Source organism: Thalassophryne amazonica, chromosome 11 (assembly GCF_902500255.1).
Source record: "Thalassophryne amazonica chromosome 11, fThaAma1.1, whole genome shotgun sequence".
Taxonomy (NCBI): Eukaryota; Metazoa; Chordata; class Actinopteri; order Batrachoidiformes; family Batrachoididae; genus Thalassophryne; species Thalassophryne amazonica.
In genome coordinates, this window is record NC_047113.1 from 21,436,336 (window position 1) to 21,458,730 (window position 22,395).

A 22,395-nucleotide genomic window follows, 5' to 3' on the forward strand; every position below is an offset into this window, starting at 1 on the left:
TACAGAACAACTTTTTTTATCAACTCAGAACATGAATATTCTTAAGGGTATGAATGAATAACAAAACAGTCTCAGAATTGACATTCAATGTCTTAGGAAATTATGAACTAAGTGTGCATGAACAAGAGTTGATATAATCAACACAACTTTCTTTTTTTTTATTAATATTTTTTATTTTATGATCAAACTGATTTTTTTTGCAATTATTTATTTTTACTACCTAACGTTCTTGGCATTTTGATTAAGGTGTCTGTGCGTGTGTGTCTGTGTGCATGTGTGTGTGACTGAGGGAGAGAGAGAGGTTGTTCTAAAAACTATTTTTTAATGATCTGTGTGAACTTGGTGATCCATGCAAACATCCAGTGATGGCAAACAGGGAAATAATATGCCAGCCTTGTTCAGTGTATTCTTCTGAAAAGCACCGCATTCAGTAGGATCAAAGTTTTCCAACTGACGTCACGCATATATCACCAGTCAGCAAACAAACGGTTAAAAAAACCCCAACTGGAGTGGAGTCAATGAGCAACACAGCATGAGCCATTTTCAGCTCTGTCTTGTCAAATGCACCGTGTATGTCATGAAACAAGTTTATCAAGTAACGTTAAAAATACCATACAAACCAAAACAGAGGTGAATTAAAGAAAAATTAAGGAGCACAGCAACATGACCTGGAGTCAAGCCAAACACAGAGAGATAGATCCTGTGTGTGTGTGAGAAGCTGCAGACTGACATGTCTCTGTAGGGAGGGGCGGGCGCTGTGTGTGACTGGCCAATCACTCAGTATGAAGACAGTCAGTTAGCCAATCAGGATTTTCCTTCAGCACGAGCACAGATATTGATGAGTTTTATTCGGATCATCCTCGTGCTCGGCAAAATAATGGTGAATAACGGATAAATGCTTTATCCGTACCGGATACTCGTCTGAAATGATTATCCGGCTCAACCCTAGTTCAGAGGTGAGTCAAAAGGTATGGTCGAGGAGAACAGAGCAATAATCAGTACACGGCTTGGCAAAAACAGGACTGGATACAAAAGGTTGGAATGTGTGCAAACGTGGCAACAAACTGGCAGAGGTGTGGTGGCTGGGAGGAGATTAAATAAGCAGGTGGTGCACGTGAGGAGAATGATCTAGAAAGGGGGTGTGGCTAGTGAATGAAGATTATGCATGGTGCAAGAGATAGTGAGGGAGGACAACACAAGGTGGAGTGGCGTGAGATACAAAGATGCGTGAGCAGGTGCAGAGCGTGTGAGCGAAGGAAAACCAGCCCAGTCTCACATTTTTTTTTTCGTGCTCCCTTGACGAAATGAGTCAAATTTTCATGACGGGTTAGTAATAGTGAGTTAAAAAAACCCTAATTCCTACCCCAACCCTAACCTTAACCATAACCTAATCTTACTCCTTGAATGAATAAGTTTATTTATTCGGCACGCGTGTTAATAATATAACAATTTAACAAAAACAATAAACAAACCAATATAACATTATAACAAAATAACAGTACTATTAACCAAAAAACAAACCCTATGTGTCCGAAAGGGAGTGGGTTGAAGCAGAGCTTATCACGCCCAATAAAATAATAATAAAAATACATTTAAAAAATTACAATTTGACTCTTTTACGACAACGAACACTGAGCCATTAATTATACAGAAAACAAATCAACACAAATGTGCTGATGCGAACAGCTTAATGCTAACTTTAACACTGAAAACGCCATAGACATGCTAACGCATTAGCGTCGGTCACGTTTTTAAGTTATAAAATACATCAACTGTTTCAGAAGACCATAACAGGTCGGTTTAACATAAAAATATTAAATATTACTCACAGACATATGCTCTTCAGGGTTTTAGCGGGAAAAAAAATTAGGATAAAACAAAATAAAATCCACGAATCGTAGATCGAAGCACTGGTTCGACCTGCAAATCACTGCTTCGATTGGTTCAAGGTTCAAAGCAAAGCCGCGCTGCAGAAAAGTTGATTACAGACCCGCTGCAGGTCTGTAATGATTGTAGAGAAATGATCATTTTCCTGACAAACAAGTGCGTAAGTGCGCAACTGCAAAAAAGCCTACCGGACATGCCCCCTGACAAATCGGCCTGACTTTGTTGCAGTCACTAGTAATCAGTGGTGTCTCTGGCTGAAAACAACTTATTTCGTGTGTTTTTTTGGGTTTTTTTTTGTAACGAGTAATGGCATGGTGCATAGAAAATGTATCAGAGTAGAAGTATGGTCGGAAATGTAGTGAAGTAAAAGTGAAAGTAAGCAGAATTTAAAAAACTCAAGTACAAAGTCTCCCAAAACGTACTTAAGTACAGTAAAGTATTTTTACTTCATTACTATACAACACTGCACAAACCCATGATACATACATGTCCACACACACTTGTCTATAATTAAACAATACCTATAATTCAAATCATATTTTCTTCAGTGTAATACTTTGTTATAATATTCTTTTTAAATAATCTCTTGAAAAATACTAAAGTACCACACATTCTAATCTCTGTCGGACATTCATTCCATTTCTTCACCCCAATCACAGACACACAAAAACCCTTTGCGTTTGTTCTTACTGGTGGTTTCTTAAAAATTGCACAACCTCGTAAACTGTAACCAGATTCCCTCAATCTGAACAGATTCTGGACATGTCTCGGTGAGGCTTGGCGTTTTGCTTTAAACAAAGTAGGAATTGTGATGTAATCAACCAAATCTCTGAATTTTAATAAATTTAAAGACACAAAGAGAATGCGTTGGTTCACAGTAATGTTTATTGCAGATGATTCTTATAGCTCGTTTTTGTAAAAGAAATATTTGATTAGTATTTGATTTGTGTTTCCCCACATCTCAACACAATATGTCATGTATGGAGTTATCAAGGAGCGATATAAAGTAAGTAACCCTTTTTGTGAAAGTATGTCTTTAGTTTTATACAAAATGGCAATGGATTTCGACATTTTCGATTTCATATAATTTATATGTGGTTTACAGCTGAGTTTGTTATCAATTATAACACCTAGGAATTTGTTCTCCGTTACCATTTCTATTTCCATATTGTTTATAGTAAGGTTTTTACATTTAGGTACTTGTTTATTTCCAAATATAATACATTTAGTTTTCCCAAGGTGGAGTGACAATTTATTAGCATCAAACCAAGCCTTAAACTTTTTCAACTCATTCTCCACCATGTCCAAAAGCTGTTCTAGATTATCACTACTACTGAAGACCAGGGCTATGAAATGAAAATTGTGAAATCTGAGGAAAATTTGCAGGGGGTCTGAGCCCCCCCGAGGAGCCGGGGTCTCGGGCCTTTTGGGACCCCAGAAACCAAATGAAATTTTCATCTACTGATACATTTTCAACATCTCCTGGAAGAACAAATCTCAAAATTAGTGCATATTTAAATGATCCTAGATTCAACCTTTCATTTGAACCGTCAATGATCATGTTGAAATAACAGAATATGACATGGAAGTAGGACCTGGAATGATTTTCCTTTTAACTGTAAACCAAATTATGCATTAATTGAGAACAATTAAACTACATGAAATTCATGAAGACTGAAAAGACTGTTAAACCATGTCTAAAACCACAGCTAAAGATTTGTAGAATATTTTTTAAAAATCTGGGTAAAATATCAACATACCTAATAATAAAAAGCCTCACATTCTTGTGTAAATTCCTGTAAATCCACAATATCTTTTTTTCCCATGAAAAAATTACATTAAAATTACAAAAAACTACATTAATAAAAACTAATTTACATTGTTGTGTAAATTCATGTAGCCTAAATTCATTCAAAGCCACAATGTCTTTTTTTCAATCAAAGAAAGTCTAGATTAATGAAAGAAAAAAAAAGGCACAATCTTTTCTGAAATCCTATTTGAACAGCACAATGTTTATTTTCCAGCGAGAGAAAAAAAAAAAAAAAAATTCTTACCAGTTCGCTTTTCCCGTTTATCTTTCAGGTGTGTTGATGAAGCCAGCAACAATTCCACGGATTCTCGTTTTCAAACCGTCTTTCTTGCCATCTTCGCTCTGTCTGATGTTGCTCCGTGACACAGACATGCTGCAAAATTCTTCTTTTAAAAACTTGAACGTTCTAAAAGTTTGCGATGTCCACATGCTATGTTCAGCTAGCTTCGCACAGGAGCCACACAGCGTCATGGCAGCAACCAACCAGTCCCGCTTTATGACAACTGTCCTAACAGCCACGTTTTGAGTGGCATTTATTTACCTCGAAACTCCACAGATCCGAGGAAACTGATTTGTATCTGTAACACACAGATCAGTGTCCGCGGACTTATAAAACTTGCATGTCGTCGTAAAAAAAGAGAATGCTTTGCGATAAGCATTTTAAAAACTCAGTAATGATCACAAAGAGTACAACACTGACACTCCTGCACCTCTCCCCATGATGAAATCCGCGGAATTCTGCGGATCCGCGGAGTTTTCACAGCTCTGGAAGACAGTTGTATCATCTGCAAATAAAATACACTTTAGTGATTGCGACACCCAACCTATGTCATTAATATATAAAATTAACAACAAGGGACCAAGCACAGAGCCCTGCAGCACTCCACAAGTAATTTCCCGAAGTATAGAGTCAGTGTTATTGAACTGAACATATTGAAATCTTCCCTGTAAATAACTTGTTATATGCAAGACCTCTGATCCCATATTTTTGTAATTTAGTCAGTAATATTGCATTCACCGTGTCAAACGACTTCTGTAGATCAAAGAAAATGCTAACTGTATATTGTTTTCTATCAATTGCCGTCGCTATACTTTCAACAAAATCCATTAATGCCAGTGATGTAGTCCGAGATTTTCTGAATCCATATTGCTCATCACAAAGTATCTCGTGCTTTAATAAATAGTCATGCAATCTATTAGCAAATATTTTTTCTAGAATTTTGGAAAATTGTGGTAGGAGTGAAATAGGTCTATAATTAAAAAAAAAACAACATGGTTGTCACCGGTTTTAAACAAGGGTATTACTTTAGTTATTTTCATTTGAGAGGGAAATTTACCAGTACTGCTTCCCCTTACCCTAACCATAACCCCCCCCCCCCCCCCCCCGTTCACATTTAATTTCGTGCAGCCATCACGGAATGAATGAAAATGTGCTGCCGTGATGAAAATAAGGCGCTTTTCGTCACAATATCATGAACCAATAGATTAATGTATACAGTGAGGAAAATAAGTATTTGAACACACTGCGATTTTGCAAGTTCTCCCACTTAGAAATCATGGAGGGGTCTGACATTTTCATCTTAGGTGCATGTACACTGTGAGAGACATAATCTAAAAAAAAAAAAAAAATCCGGAAATCACAATGTATGATTTTTTTTTTAATAATTTCTTTGTATGTTACTGCTGCAAATAATTATTTGATCCCATATCAACCAGCAAGAATTCTGGCTCACACAGACCCGTTAATTTTTCTTTAAGAAACCCTCTTATTCTGCACTGTTCACCTGTATTAATTGCACCTGTTTGAACTTGTTACCTGTATAAAAGACACCTGTCCACACACTCAATCACACTCCAACCTGTCCACCATAACTAAGACCAAAGAGCTGTCTAAGGACACCAGGGACAAAACTGCAGACCTGCACAAGGCTGGGATGGACTACAGGACAACAGGCAAGCAGCTTGGTAGAAGACAACAACTGTTATGATTATTTGTTGGAAAATGGAAGAAACACAAGATGACTGTCAATCTCCCTCGGTCTGGGATACCATGCAAGATCTCACTTTGTGGGGTAAGGATGATTCTGAGATGGATGGATGGGGTCATGTATTGTGAGATTTTGGCAAACAACCTCCTTCCCTTAGTAAGAGCATTGAAGATCATGGCTGGGTCTTCCAGCATGACAATGACCCCAAACACACAGCCAAGGCAACTAAGGAGGGGCTCCGTAAGAAGCATTTCAAGGTCCTGGAGTGGCCTGGCCAGTCTCCAGACCTGAACTCAATAGAAAATCTTTGGAGGGAGCTGAAACTCCAAACTGAAAGATCTAGAGAAGATCTGTATGGAGGAGTGGACCAAAATCCCTGCTGCAGTGTGTGCAAACCTGATGAAAAACTACAGGAAACATTTGACCTCTGTAATTGCAAACAAAGGCTACTGTACCAAATATTAACACTGATTTTCACAGGTGTTCAAATACTTATTTGCAGCAGCAACATACAAATAAATTATACATTGTGATTTCGGGATTTTTTTTCTTTTTCTTTTAGATTACGTCTCTCACAGTGGACATGCACCTAAGATGAAAATTTCAGACCCCTCCATGATTTCTAAGTGGGAGAACTTGCAAAATCGCAGGGTGTTCAAATACTTATTTTCCTCACTGTATTTCGTGCTGCTGAATCACAACTTGCCATGAGACTGGGTTGAGGAAAACACAAAGCAGACTGAATCAAAGTGAGAGGCAGAGACACAAGGCAGGTGCAGTGGAGTGAGAACGTTATCAGAGGGGCGTGAAGAAAACAGAGAACAGATACAATGCAACTATGAACTGGACATGAACATGAGGACTAAAAGCAACCATCCGATGATAAGTATTAAAGAAGACTACATAAGAACAGATCAGAAAGCAATAAGAAAATAAACACTAAAGCACAACGGATAATGTTACAAATGAGAGAACCTATTTTTAACTTTTGACCCCTGTACAAACTGAAACTGACCTTTGTCACCATTTTTGCTGTTTTTACCCCGTAACTCCTGAACACTCAGTCACAGATTGTCCAAATTATACCTTTTTGGAATCATTATGATCAGACAAATAATGTAGTGTAGTTTTCAATTTGACTGGCGCAATTTTAATTTTGACCCCTGTGTAATTCTTCAATTGACCCCTACCAGGCTGCCTACTGAAAAATCAAGTGGCTTGTCTGTTTTTTCAAAAGACTAATGTCTAAGGAGTATTTGTGCCAAATTTGATGCTTATATCTCCATTTTCAGGATTTTGCTCTAAATATTCTCTTAGCTGCTGCACTATTGCTGAGGTCCTCAACACTAAGGCACCTGGTACAGTATCATGCCCAGAGAAACACGTCACATGGCCAAAATGTCATAACTCATGCTCACACCAGAATTCACGATGAAGAAATCACAGACTCTACCTCTACTCTGCACAACACACACAGTAACTGTATACAGACCTTCACGATGACGACCTCACAGCCTCTAGACAACTGCTCGGGTGGTTCTACATAAACAGTTGCTACAGCAAAAAAATTTATACCTTCACCACAGCCTTGTGAGCATCCTACTTTTCTGATGAGCTGTTCTTCATTCAGTTATGCCACTGGAATCCTCTCAGCTGAATTTGGTGCTGCTGCGAGTTTCATACAAAACACTAAAAGGTAAATGCTGAAACAGGAAAGACTAGAACTGGGTTAATGGCATTGGCTTCCTTCTGGCTGTGGCACGTCATTTTAATTTTCACAGTGTCATTGATTTACACACTGGTCACAGTCCACAGAAGAGCCTGAATAACCAAATTGAACACATCTGCCATGCTTGAAAATCAGGTGCACTAATCATTTTTACCAGAACTGTAAGTGAGACAAATACAATACAGACATTCCCTCTGTCACATACACATATGCTCACTCACACATACATATGGTCAACATATCTACATCTGCAAATTTCTGGGGAAAAAAAAGTCTCACTGTTTTGAGATGGTTACCACATGTGCTTCCTTGCAAGGAGGCTCTGGTTTCAAAACGTTCCTTAAATAAATAATCAGCTTTTCTGTTATTGAAGAAAACTGAAAGGCCTACGTTGGGATAGGCTAAGTCGTGTTCAACTATTAAGTGATATTTATCAGAAACAATAATCACTTCAAAGTGCAACACGTGTTCTTCTGAGATCTGAATATTCCATAGAGTTAAGGAATACTCATAAAGTTGTAGCCCCACTTAGTGGTGACATGCTGCTATTGAAGCCTAACTACAACGCCTGCGTGACGTCACTCATAGGTCTTCGTCTCCAACCTATGAAATCACTCGGCTCTTTCCGTGAATCCGAAAATACGCGAAGCGTAAAGTTGTCCCGCAGCCGTGACGGAGCGATTATTGGTTCCAGCCGCGCGGCTGGTCTGGAGGAGGGAGGCGTGTCGGTTCCCTGTTGGCACAGAAGAGACAATCTCCAAAAACCACACAGGCTTGTTTTTTTTTTTTTTGTTTTTTTTAACATTTACCCCGTGTAAAAACATCCGATGAAAGAGGAGGAGAAGAGCGCGCTCCTTTGTTTGTTACGGTCGGGGGACTGTTTCCGGGCCGACTGACGACAGGAGACGGAGCGGAGGCTGAGCGGCCGATTCCCCGGGTTGATTTTAGGATAAGAGGAGGAAAGACCGCAACATTTAACATACGCTTTCAGTCTAATACAAGGCTAAGCTCATAAAGCGAAATGGGCGGTGTCTGATTCCTGGATAAAAGCGGACTCCCGGTCAGAATGAGGCGTCTGAAAATCACGGGTTTGGGCTTTTGCTGAAGTTTACGTTCAGACTTATTCCATAAGCAGCGTGGACGAGTCTCGCACTAAAAGTGTCCCTGTGCTGGACATTTTGACAGACCAATCATATCTGCTATTCAAATCACTCTAATGCCAGTGACCCACATCTCGTGCGTGTGCGCACACAGCGCGCAGTAGCCTCTCGTCCACACTGCCCACAGCAGCATGGGGACCGACGGCTTAGACAAGCAGGCGCAGCCGTCCAGCGGCGAGTCTCCGCCGGCTGCAGAGCCACCGATGGACCGCAGAGATGCTGACGGAGACACGGAGAGGCCAGCGGCCGGGACTAAGACCGCACACGAAGACTGCGCGGTGGACTTTACCGAGGACGGGTCCAAGCCGCCCCTCTCCCCGGGGTCTGAATTCGAGTCCGATGTGCAGGCGGAGGGACACGAAGTCGGATTCGTGCCACCCGAAGGAGGTTTTGGCTGGTTGGTGGTTTTCGCAGCAACCTGGTGCAATGGATCAATCTTTGGGATTCAAAACTCTTTTGGAATCTTGCACATGATGCTGGTGAAAGAGCACGCAGACCCCAAGGACCAGACGTCCCAGTTCAAAGTGGGTGAGTGACTGTGAACTTCGTGTTGTTTGGCTGTGGTTCAGTGTTTGTCTGCCCCCCCACTCTATGAACCTATGTTTTTCTGAAGCCTTATGGTGTCCTATTAATGATATCAAATGTTAACATTGAACATTTTTGGATGCACTCCCTGTTTTCACACAACAAATAGACATACCCTATAATCGCCATTTTTTTTTTTTTTTTTTTTTTTTTTGTAAGGCAAAAACACCAACATTCTTCACTGGAAGTAAATCTGTGCCATCAGAGTTTGAAGTTGAATTTCTAAGGTTGAATTTGTTCAGCATCAAATTATTCAGCCTCAAAAACTTCAACCTAAAAAAAATTCAATCTAAAAAAAAAAAAATATTCAACCTCAAAAAATAGAAAAGCAGGGAGAAGCAATTGATCCCTGTCTCAGTCATCCAATGTTTATGGAAGTATCTGTGACTTGAATGACAGGGATCGATTGCTTCTCCCTGCTTTTCTATTTTTTGAGGTTGAATTTTTTTTTTAATTTTAAATTTTTTTTTAGGTTGACGTTTTTCAGGCTGAATATTTTGATGCTAAACAAATTCAACCTTAGAAATTTAGCTTCAAACTCTGATTTTGATGCTAAAAACATTCAACCTTCAAACTCTGATTTTGATGCTAAAAACATTCAACCTTCAAAATTCAAACTCTGATGGCCCACATTTACTTCCATAGGTATATAAGGTTACTGGTTATGCAAATATTGTAGTTCAAACGCAGCAGCAAAACAGCAATATGTAAAGTATTCTTAGCGTAAAACAATGTCAAAATGTTGAAGTGTTTTAACATATTACCTCTTTTTATGAAACAAATATAGGTACTCCATAATTGTTAGGTTTCATACTTATGTAGAAAAAATATGACTCCCGCAAATATGTGTAACATGCCACACAATTCATGGTATGACATATAATTAATATGCACAATGCATGCTGGATTGTTTTCTGTGGTTTTTTTGTGCGTTGAAGGAGGGACAGTCACTTTGGAGGTCTGTGGTCTTGTATCGGACATTATTATCACTTACTGAGGTGTTGGTGGGCCGGTAGCATAGATTTACATTTACGCTACCTGTCGATACCTGCCCGCAGTAGCGGGCGGGTATCCCAATACTCACCCGCTGTGCATAAAGTGATGACGTCATAGCAGGCGCAACCCAAGAACTGTCTGCAGACGATAACATAAGGCGAGAAGTGTGTGTTGGTCCTAATATGGATATTCCAGACGATTTTATCATGGATAGTACGACAGTGAACAGCAGCCAAAGCAGCCTGATGCTTTGCCTGAGCTTTATGAGGATGCCCTGGTGAATTTGGAGAGCAACGCGATACCAGCCAACATGATAAAAGTTAAAGTGAGCCAACTTTTTATGTACACATTTGCTGGCTGTTGTACGTTTTGAAATGACATTAAGTATTGTTAATGTGATTCCACATGTTCTGTATCTCAGTAAGTGATAATAATGCAAATAACATGCAGTTGTCATGCGGTACGCATTTTCAGAGGCTCTCCGTCCGTGCCCAGTCGCCCAAAATAACCGATATTCGCCGGAGTTAGACAAGGGCAAATATTGGTCATTTTGGGGTGATGTTAAACAGAGAGATACAATGTTAAACAGAGCTTTGAGGTAAATTCTGTGCTTCAAAGCTCTGTTTAACATTGTAGTATATATGCCAGGCCTGTGTGTGGCACTATAATGTCCCCAGAAAAAAAAACAAGAAGACTATGTAAGAGCTAATCAATGTAGCATCAAAAGCTACAGTTTTCCAACACGACACACTGAGTAAAATAAAGCCTTTTTTAGAGAAAGAGGGTCCACGCTGATCATCTGAAATAGACTGAGGTTCACTTGAAATCCGCAGTGCGCATTTAAAGCGAACCACAGTTGTTTAAAATGGCACTCGCCTTTGTAGACGAACAGCGGGACGCACTGCTGCCTCTTCAGGACTCGAAACATCAGATCTTAAAGTTCAGAGTCCATTGTATGGCCCCCCCCCCCCCCCCAAAAAAAATTGGCACAACTCACAAACATATTTAAACATCTCTTGTTTTTTGTTTCAGCATTCTAAAGAGACAGAGGGAGGGAGGGAGGGCGATTCATGTACTGTTTTGAGAATGGAGCGCATTTCCGAAAATAAATAAAAGTACTTAATTTAGTCATATTTGGAGTCAGTTTGGGTCAGTTTATGTAAATCGTCGCACCGCTGTGCTCATGTTCAGGTGCAGCCTGAGTGAACTGGACTATTGATGTTTAATAACACAAAAATACTTTTTATCCAATTAATTGATAGAATACTCGATTACTAAAATAATCAATATCTGCAGCCCTAATTTTAACATTGTTTTGCACTAAGAATACCTTAGACATTGCTGTTGTGCTATTGTATCTGAACTACAACAATATTTGCATAACCTGTAACCTTATATACCTCAGTGAAGAATTTTGGTGTTTTTGCCTTACGAAATATGGCGATTATAGGGTATGTCTATTTGTTGTGTAAAAACAGGTAGTGCATCCCAAAATTTTCAATGTTAACATTCAGTTTCATTAATGGGACATAGTTGTGGGGGGGCAACACGTATACCCATGTTGGCCCGCGGATTATATGTAAGTCATACACTTTGAAATGCATATGCTTTAATTCACACATGCAGTGTATCTTACATATGTGTGTTGTCCCTCACATGTACTCTGACATACATGCTTTCACTCACATTACGGCATTTCTCATTGCTGTTCTCACATACAGTGTTTGTCTTTCATACACACGTGTTGTCCCTCTCACATATACTGACGTAATGCGTATGTGTACTTAGAGTGTTTTTGACAACCTCAGAATTTTATACACTTCTGAAACTCTATTTTATGGAAGGACACCGCACGTTTTTTTCGTTTAGAATAAGTTTCTCAGTGTGACATCTCTGATGCCTAGCAACCTTCTTGGATTTTAAAAAAGGAAAAACAGCTACGGAGATCATATATATATATATATATATATATATATAATATATGAATTGTACAACAACTCACGATTCAATTTGATTCCGATTCTCGGGGTGACGATTCGGTTCAGAATCGATTTTCGATTGAAAGAGCTCTGAGAAATAGTTATATTGCTTAAAAAATGTTTATGTTTAAGAAAATGCAGCTTTACAAGGTTAATCAAGTGATTCTAGATGTAAATCTACTTATCTGCTTTGCTCGTTCAGAGTTGGCTGGCAGTTTAGCGAAATGCTGGTCAGTAGTCAGCAGAGACCACTTCTTTTAGTGATAGCGTCGCATGCGAGCTTGTGGATTTGAAGTGTTTCCGAAGTACTTGACTTTCATTTTGCAGATTTTGCACACTGCTTAAGTCATGTCAAGCTCCTTCTTACGCAACAAATGATAAAATCCAAAATGCGCTCAAACGTTTGCCTTCAGCCAAGACGGTGCTGGCTGAATTAGCTCTTCGTATGCTATGCTGAGCTGCAGCTCACGAATGTTTGGAGCACACCGGACCCTCCCCTCGCGGGGACACTGCGGTACAGAAGCTGTTGCCTGACAAACAGTACACGCAGCGAGTAAGCAAGAAAATGTTTAAAAAATGCTTTTTAAAAATCGATTCTTGGGCATTTTGGATCGATTCAGAATCTTAATAAATAAGAATCGCGATTCGGATGTGAATCGATTTTTTTTTTTTTTTTTTTTTTTTTTTTCTGGCACCTCTAATAATATACATCTCACAGTGAAAGCCACTTCTCTGAGATCTCGCAAGATTTTGCGGGATTTGAAACCTCAATAGGGTGCACTGATTGCTGGCTATGGAGAGTGTTGCTTTCGGTAGATGTTAAGTCTAGTCCTTAAAAAAAAAAAAAGCCTCGCAAAATGCATACAAAGGTTTAAAATTTGAACAATATTTACTCTTCAGAAACACTGTTTTGTTCCCTTCTGGAGCTATTGCACAATAGTAGAATTCTGTTAGGTCTGATTCTGGGATGTTTCTGATTTGCGTACTGAGCAGAACATGTGCTCCCTTACAAACACATATTATCCCTGTCACAAGTACTCTGACATATGTGTACCTTCACTTGTTCAGTATTTTGCTCACATACATATAATCCTTCAAATGCATGTCATGTCCCTTTCACATTTTAAAAATGTTCCTTGTTGGAATTGGTCATCACTTTAACAGAACAACATAAATGATTAACTGACATTTACCCACAGTGTACTTGGTATCTATTCATTAACATCACTGTTATTCTAACTCAAATGAAATTGTGCCACAGTGCAAACTGAGCATGATGTGCCTAAAATGTGGCACCCAACACCCCATCCCTCAAATCAACAATGACTTTTTCCACAGTGGGCTTCTGAAAATGTACCCAAAGTAAAAGTGCACCCAGACTGTTTCCCCAAACACGCATAAATAAACCATTGTGTTCTTTCTTTTATGATCTCTCTTCATAAACCGTGTCCCTTTTTGAGACACAGCCTTAAGGAAATGAGAAACAAACAGGATGGAAAGCGGACAAAATGTTGAATTTCACAAAGGGCGGTACTCTCAAAGAATCAGCCGGTTCAAACTTATTCATGCAGATTAATTAGGAGCACCCAGTGACTGAAAACCTAAAACTGCACTGAAGTTGGCATTCATTTTATTGTCGGTGAATAAATCTGTAGAGAGTTTTTTTCCCCCACTTGATAGGGTTTTGTATGAGAGCCTTGGTCTCTGGTTTTGTAGTTGTGAATCATATTAAGAACTGAGTAGTTATGTAAGTAAGTTTCTGTCTGTGAAAAGTACTGCCTCTAAGCTCTTTGGCGCTTGTGCAGTGCAGTGAAACAATTTGTCCTAGTTTCAGTGGAAAGAACCAGAGCACGGGAATAGGAGTGGGTGTTCTTCTTACAGCCTAGCAAGTTCCGCAATCACCATCCGAGGTTAAGAACAGGACATCGGAAGGGATTATGGTTCTATTATGGATTATGGTTCCCTCAGCCTTTATCAAAGCATTTTGTCTGACTTTATCCTTTTTTGTTTTCTACTTGCAAAGTAATTCATTCCCGCCAGTTTTTGGATTTAAATGTTGACTGCCTGGTGTTCCCATGTGTGAAAGGATTATGTGAATGCGCTGAGTTTAGAGCTACCTTGCTTCAACAGGTGAAATTAGAATACCTCAACTACAACAGTTATCATCGCTTAATTAAGTTAAATTAATGTGCACACAGTTTTACAAAAAGTGGAAAGGATTGGAAATAAATTAAGATTAGTTATTACATCACACTTTTCAGCAGAAAAGTGTGATGTAATAACTAATCACACTTTTCTGCTGACCTTGATTATTCTGAGCATTTATTAAGCCTTGAGGAGTGAACAAGATTTTCAGAAAAATATTAAAGCAAGTGACAAAAGAAATTAAAAATTAATAAAAGGCAGATTGTGTTACACCATTTTCCTCAGCCACTGAAGGATGTGGATGTGGAGGCACCATAAATACACTCAACAAAAATATAAACGCAACACTTTTGGTTTTGCTCCCATTTTGTATGAGATGAACTCAAAGATCTAAAACTTTTTCCACATACACAATATCACCATTTCCCTCAAATATTGCTCACAAACCAGTCTAAATCTGTGATAGTGAGCACTTCTCCTTTGCTGAGATAATCCATCCCACCTCACAGGTGTGCCATATCAAGATGCTGATTAGACACCATGATTAGTGCACAGGTGTGCCATATACTGCCCACAAAAAAAGGCCACTCTGAAAGGTGCAGTTCTATCACACAGCACAATGCCACAGATGTCGCAAGATTTGAGGGAGCGTGCAATTGGCATGCTGACAGCAGGAATGTCAACCAGAGCTGTTGCTCGTGTATTGAATGTTCATTTCTCTACCATAAGCCGTCTCCAAAGGCGTTTAAGAGAATCTGGCAGTACATCCAACCAGCCTCACAACCGCAGACCACGTGTAACCACACCAGCCCAGGACCTCCACATCCAGCATGTTCACCTCCAAGATCGTCTGAGACCAGCCACTCAGACAGCTACTGAAACAATCGGTTTGCATAACTAAAGAATTTCTGCACAAACTGTCAGAAACCGTCTCAGGGAAGCTCATCTGCATGCTCGTCGTCCTCATCGGGGTCTCGACCTGACTCCAGTTCGTCATCGTAACCGACCTGAGTGGGCAAATGCTCACATTCGCTGGCGTTTGGCACGTTGGAGAGGTGTCCTCTTCACGGATGAATCCCGGTTCACACTGTTCAGGGCAGTTGGCAGACAGCGTGTGTGGCATCGTGTGGGTGAGCGGTTTTCTGATGTCAATGTTGTGGATCGAGTGGCCCATGGTGGCGGTGGGGTTATGGTGTGGGCAGGCGTCTGTTATGGACGAAGAACACAGGTGCATTTTATTGATGGCATTTTGAATGCACAGAGATACCGTGACGAGATCCTGAGGCCCATTGTTGTGCCATACATCCAAGAACATCACCTCATGTTGCAGCAGGATAATGCACGGCCCCATGTTGCAAGGATCTTTGGCTGCTTTCAGTGATGCCGGTATTTGGTTAGACTCTTTCTCTCCGATTGTTCTGTCTGAGTTATTTTCATTAGTTACTTCATCCAAACCATCAACATGTTTATTAGACCCCATTCCTACCAGGCTGCTCAAGGAAGCCCTACCATTATTTAATGCTTCAATCTTAAATATGATCAATCTATCTTTGTTAGTTGGCTATGTACCACAGGCTTTTAAGGTGGCAGTAATTAAACCATTACTTAAAAAGCCATCACTTGACCCAGCTATCTTAGCTAATTATAGGCCAATCTCCAACCTTCCTTTTCTCTCAAAAATTCTTGAAAGGTTAGTTGTAAAACAGCTAACTGATCATCTGCAGAGGAATGGTCTATTTGAAGAGTTTCAGTCAGGTTTTAGAATTCATCATAGTACAGAAACAGCATTAGTGAAGGTTACAAATGATCTTCTTATGGCCTCGGACAGTGGACTCATCTCTGTGCTTGTTCTGTTAGACCTCAGTGCTGCTTTTGATACTGTTGACCATAAAATTTTATTACAGAGATTAGAGCATGCCATAGGTATTAAAGGCACTGCGCTGCGGTGGTTTGAATTATATTTGTCTAATAGATTACAATTTGTTCATGTAAATGGGGAATCTTCTTCACAGACTAAAGTTAATTATGGAGTTCCACAAGGTTCTGTGCTAGGACCAATTTTATTCACTTTATACATGCTTCCCTTAGGCAGTATTATTAGATGGTATTGCTTAAATTTTCATTGTTACGCAGATGATACCCAGCTTTATCTATCCATGAAGCCAGAGGACACACACCAATTAGCTAAACTGCAGGATTGTCTTACAGACATAAAGACATGGATGACCTCTAATTTCCTGCTTTTAAACTCAGATAAAACTGAAGTTATTGTACTTGGCCCCACAAATCTTAGAAACATGGTGTCTAACCAGATCCTTACTCTGGATGGCATTACCCTGACCTCTAGTAATACTGTGAGAAATCTTGGAGTCATTTTTGATCAGGATATGTCATTCAAAGCGCATATTAAACAAATATGTAGGACTGCTTTTTTGCATTACGCAATATCTCTAAAATCAGAAAGGTCTTGTCTCAGAGTGATGCTGAAAAACTAATTCATGCATTTATTTCCTCTAGGCTGGACTATTGTAATTCATTATTATCAGGTTGTCCTAAAAGTTCCCTAAAAAGCCTTGAGTTAATTCAAAATGCTGCAGCTAGAGTACTGACGGGGACTAGAAGGAGAGAGCATATCTCACCCATATTGGCCTCTCTTCATTGGCTTCCTGTTAATTCTAGAATAGAATTTAAAATTCTTCTTCTTACTTATAAGGTTTTGAATAATCAGGTCCCATCTTATCTTAGGGACCTCGTAGTACCATATCACCCCAATAGAGCGCTTCGCTCTCAGACTGCAGGCTTACTTGTAGTTCCTAGGGTTGTAAGAGTAGAATGGGAGGCAGAGCCTTCAGCTTTCAGGCTCCTCTCCTGTGGAACCAGCTCCCAATTCAGATCAGGGAGACAGACACCCTCTCTACTTTTAAGATTAGGCTTAAAACTTTCCTTTTTGCTAAGCTTATAGTTAGGGCTGGATCAGGTGACCTGAACCATCCCTTAGTTATGCTGCTATAGACGTAGACTGCTGGGGGGTTCCCATGATGCACTGTTTCTTTCTCTTTTTGCTCTGTATGCACCACTCTGCATTTAATCATTAGTGATCGATCTCTGCTCCCCTCCACAGCATGTCTTTTTCCTGGTTCTCTCCCTCAGCCCCAACCAGTCCCAGCAGAAGACTGCCCCTCCCTGAGCCTGGTTCTGCTGGAGGTTTCTTCCTGTTAAAAGGGAGTTTTTCTTTCCCACTGTAGCCAAGTGCTTGCTCACAGGGGGTCGTTTTGACCGTTGGGGTTTTACATAATTATTGTATGGCCTTGCCTTACAATATAAAGCGCCTTGGGGCAACTGTTTGTTGTGATTTGGCGCTATATAAAAAAATTGATTGATTGATCTGTACACAATTCTTGGAAGCTGAAAATGTCCCAGTTCTTTCATGGCCGGCATACTCACCGGACATGTCACCCATTGAGCATGTTTGGGATGCTCTGGACCGGTGTATACGACAGCGTGTACCAGTTCCTGCCAATATCCAGCAACTTCGCACAGCCATTGAAGAGGAGTGGACCAACATTCCACAGGCCAAAATTGACAACCTGATCAACTCTATGCGAAGGAGATGTGTTGCACTGCATGAGTCAAATGGTGGTCACACCAGATACTGACTGGTATCCCCCCCCCAATAAAACAAAACTGCACCTTTCAGAGTGGCCTTTTATTGTGGGCAGTCTAAGGCACACCTGTGCACTAATCATGGTGTCTAATCAGCATCTTGATATGGCACACCTGTGAGGTGGGATGGATTATCTCAGCAAAGGAGAAGTGCTCACTATCACAGATTTAGACTGGTTTGTGAACAATATTTGAGGGAAATGGTGATATTGTGTATGTGGAAAAAGTTTTAGATCTTTGAGTTCATCTCATACAAAACTGTCAAGGTGTAAAATAAATGTTAAAACTAAAAAATAACAAAACTAAACTGTAGTCCAATCTTGCAGCCAGGTTCATAAGTTGGCCAGTGAGTGACATTTTTTTTTTTTTTAATTTTCTCTGTACATGACACCAATGTAGTTGAAATGAAGCAGGTACCTGCAGTGTGGACCTCCAGGGGCTTAACAAAATATCACATTAACCATGTAGGAGTTAGTCATTTCTATGCATACTTTCTTAATTTTCAGAGGCCATAAGTGATTGGACAAACAAGGTGTAAGGATTGTTGTTATTGCAAATCATGACTTTTAAAAGCCATTTTCTTTAGACGGGTCAGGAGCAGATACACAAACATATGTGTCTTGGGCTCATTTACAGCCATTGTTAAGAAATAACTGTATGGTAAATCTGTCTGAAATAGGTTATTCTCAAAATGAATGCCCCCGAGAAGAAAGAGACAAGTGAGGGAAGCCAGAAAGACACCCATGACAGCTCTGAAAAAAATAGAGGTTTATATGGCTGATGTTAGAGAAACTTCATGTTGTGCAGCATTTGTCTGTTTCTTCACCAGCTATGCAGCTTCGTGGTAGAATGGCACAGCTGGAATTCCCCTATAATAGTACAGGCCTTGCAGGCCGCCAGCCCAGGACAAACCTCACCGGACCAGAAATATTTTTTTAATAATACCAAGTAGTCATTTTGCAAATCAGTAATCATTATGGCACATTTGCATCACTGTTGTGCGGATTAAAGTTACTAACTGGGACTCCTGTCTTGTTGCGAGAAAGAAACGAGAATCATCCTCTGTTCTGTTCACACCGCTCTAAACGCTGTGCGGCTGTTTTTTTTTTTTGTTTTTTTTCCCCATTTTGGTCTAAATGAGTATCTTAGATTTTGTAAAACCTACCAGCTCAGTAACAAAACCTTTGCTACCAAGGATTAAACAAGTGACTATCTTTAGTATTACTGTAGTCTGTTGATGTTGTATTGTGTTCATTACAATGGCACATCTGAATTCTCAGCTATAAAATTTGGGGTCCCTCAGGATTCTGTTTTAGGTTTCCTGTTGTTCTCTCTGTATGTTGCACCTCTGGGACAGATTATTCGGATTCATGGAATTGAATTCAATTGTTATACTGATGACCTCACAGTGTATAGGCCAGTCTCTGGAGGCAGTGTGTCTCAGTTTACAAAACTGGAGGTTTGTGTGTAGGGATGGGTATTGAGAACTGCTTCCTTTTCAGGTATCGTTAAGAAATGCTTCGATCCACAGACATCAATAAGCTTTTTGCTTAACGATTCCGTTATCGGTCCTTCAGAGTGGCCGTTGTTTTTGAGGGTGTTTATCAGGAAAATGATCATTTTTCTACGTTGATTACGGACCCTGCAGTGGGTCCGTAATCAACTTTTCTGAGCGCGGCTTTGCTTTGAACCTTGAACCAATTGAAGCAGTGGTTCGCAGATTGAAGCAGTGCTTCGATCTATTGCTTCGTTTATTCATTTTTTTTCGCTGTATCTTAATTTCCCCCGCTAAAAACCCTAAAGAGCATACGTCTGAGTATTATTTACCTTTTTTATGTTAAACCGACCTGTTATGGTCTTCTGAAACAGTTGATAGATGTATTTTATAACTTTTATAACGGGAGCGATGCTAACGCGTTAGCTTGTCTATGGCATTTTCAATGTTAAAGTTAGCATTAAGCAGTTGCAGCTGTCATCACGTTCGGGTGCATTTTTCTGTATAATAAGCCTTTGTCGTAAAAGAGTCAAATGTATTACAAATTGTAATATTTTTTAAATTTATTTTTGTTTATATATTAATAGTCTAATGATTAGTTATTATATACAATTTCAGAGAAAGAGACAAAAATAACCTGAATAGAAACACAACAGAAAATATAAAACCAACTAACAATGAACATACATACATACAGAAATTAAGTCTTTCCTGTAAACACCTAGTGACTCTTACACCTCCACTTCATCCCTGTCTTATTTAAGTTTAATGACAGTTTGTTTCCGTCAAACTATATTTTCAATGTGTTAATTTCTTCAGTGATTTCCTCCAGAACTAATCTGCCAAGCTAGAAAACTGCTGCATCCTTGTAAAAGCAGAATACTACTGGAATGAATTTGAATAAGGAAAGTTTTTTTTTCTCACCTAAATGGATGCTGCACTCACAGCAGTTTGTCTGGAATAGTCCCAGATTGCATTTCAGAGCTTCTAGAATTCAAACATTGTTGTGCAGGTGGCATTGGGGGGTAATTTTGGGTTTCAGCTTTTTTTTGTTTTTCACCACTTTCATCCCTAAATATGTCAATCGTGAGTCACTTTTTTTGCGGATTAAAGTTACTAACTGGGACTCCTCTCTTGTTGCGAGAAAGAAACGAGAATCGTCCTCCGTTCTGTTCACACAGCTCCAAATGCTGTGCGGCTCTCTGACGAGTCAAGTTAGAACGATAGAGTCCAGTCGGAATTAATAACTTCAAAGTGAAACACTGTTTTGTTTATTTTTATTTATGTCCAGAGATCAAGGATACAGTGACCAATTTCATATTTATTTACTTTAACACTCAATGAAATACACAGAAAACCTGTAAAGCCTACTTTTAGTACAAAAAGAGGTATTGATAAGGGAATCGCTAAGGAATCGGATCGATAAGCAGAATCGATAATGGCATCAATATTGATGAAATCTTATCAATACCCATCCCTACTTGTGTGGTTGTAGTAAAAAAACTGGATGTCAACAAATTTCCTGCTGTTGAATGCAGGGAAGATTGAGATGATCATCGCTGGCCCTGCCAGACTGAGACATTTTTCTGGCCAGTTAACATTGTCACTTGGAGACTTGTGTGAATCGTCAAAGTGAAAAAGTTCAAAACCTCAGTGTGACTTTTCACCAGTCATTGTCTTTTGAATTGTACATTACAGAGGTTGTTAAGATAGCCCATTTTCACTTCCGTAACATTGCAGTGTTGACATCCTCTCTATGGCACCCACAGAAATTTTAATTCACACCTTTGTGTCTTCCAGAATTGACTACTGTCATGTTTTACAACCACAATTCCAATGAAGTTGGGACATTGTGTAAAATGTAAATAAAAACAGAATACAATGATTTGCAAATCCTCTTCAACCTATATTCAATTGAATACACTACAAAGACAAGACATTTAATTTTCAAACTGATAAACTTAATTGTTTTTGTACAAATATTTGCTCATTTTGAAATGGATGCCTGCAACATGTTTCAAAAAAGCTGGGACAGTGGTATGTTTACCACTGTGTTACATCACCTTTCCATCTACCAACACTCAATAAGCGTTTGGGAAGTAAGGACACTAATTGTTGAAGCTTTGTAGGTGGAATTCTTTCCCATTCTTGCTTCATGTACGACTTCAGTTGTTCAACAGTCTGGGGTCTCTGTTGTCATATTTTGCGCTTCCATAATGCGCCACACATTTTCAGTGGGTGACAGATCTGGACTACAGACAGGCCAGTCTAGTACCCACACTCTTTTACTACAAAGCCACGCTGTTGTAACACATGCAGAATGTGGCTTGGCATTGTCTTGCTGAAATAAGCAGGAATGTCCCTGAAAAAGACGTTGCTTGGATGGCAGCATGTGTTGGTCCAAAACCTGGATGTACCTTTCAGCATTGATGGTGCCATCACAGATGTGTAAGTTGCCCATGCCATGGGCACTAACACACCCCCATACCATCACAGATGCTGGCTTTTGAACTTTGCGCTGATAATAATCTGGATGGTCTTTCTTTTCTTTTGTCCGGAGGACACGACATCCATGATTTCTAAAAACAATTTGAAATGTGGACTCATCAGACCACAGCACACTTTTCCACTTTGCGTCTGTCCATTTCAAATCAGCTCGGGTTCAGAGAAGGCAGCGGCGTTTCTGGATGTTGTTAATGTGTGGCTTTCCCTTTGGATGGTAGAGTTTTAACTTGCACTTGTAGATGTAGCGACGAACTGTGTTAACTGACAATGGTTTTCTGAAGCGTTCCTGAGCCCACGTGGTAAGATCCTTTACACGGTGATATCGGTTTTTAATGCAGTGCCGCCTGAGGGATCGAAGGTCACGGGCATTCATGTTGGTTTTCGCATTGCCGCTTACATGTAGAAAGTTCTCCATATTTTCTGAATCTTCTGATTATATTATGCACTGTAGAT

At 39.7% G+C, this 22,395-nt stretch overlaps 1 protein-coding gene across 1 annotated transcript in view; it reads left to right on the forward strand.

Annotated features, from left to right (window-relative positions):
- The first annotated feature begins 8,551 nt into the window (after positions 1 to 8,551).
- Positions 8,552 to 22,395, forward strand: part of slc16a2 (solute carrier family 16 member 2) — a 49,924-nt gene continuing 36,080 nt past the window's right edge. The window contains exon 1 of the mRNA XM_034181132.1: positions 8,552 to 9,102. Within this exon, the coding sequence (XP_034037023.1) occupies positions 8,706 to 9,102 (397 nt within the window). The 5' untranslated portion in view covers positions 8,552 to 8,705. The remainder of the gene's footprint in view (positions 9,103 to 22,395) is intronic.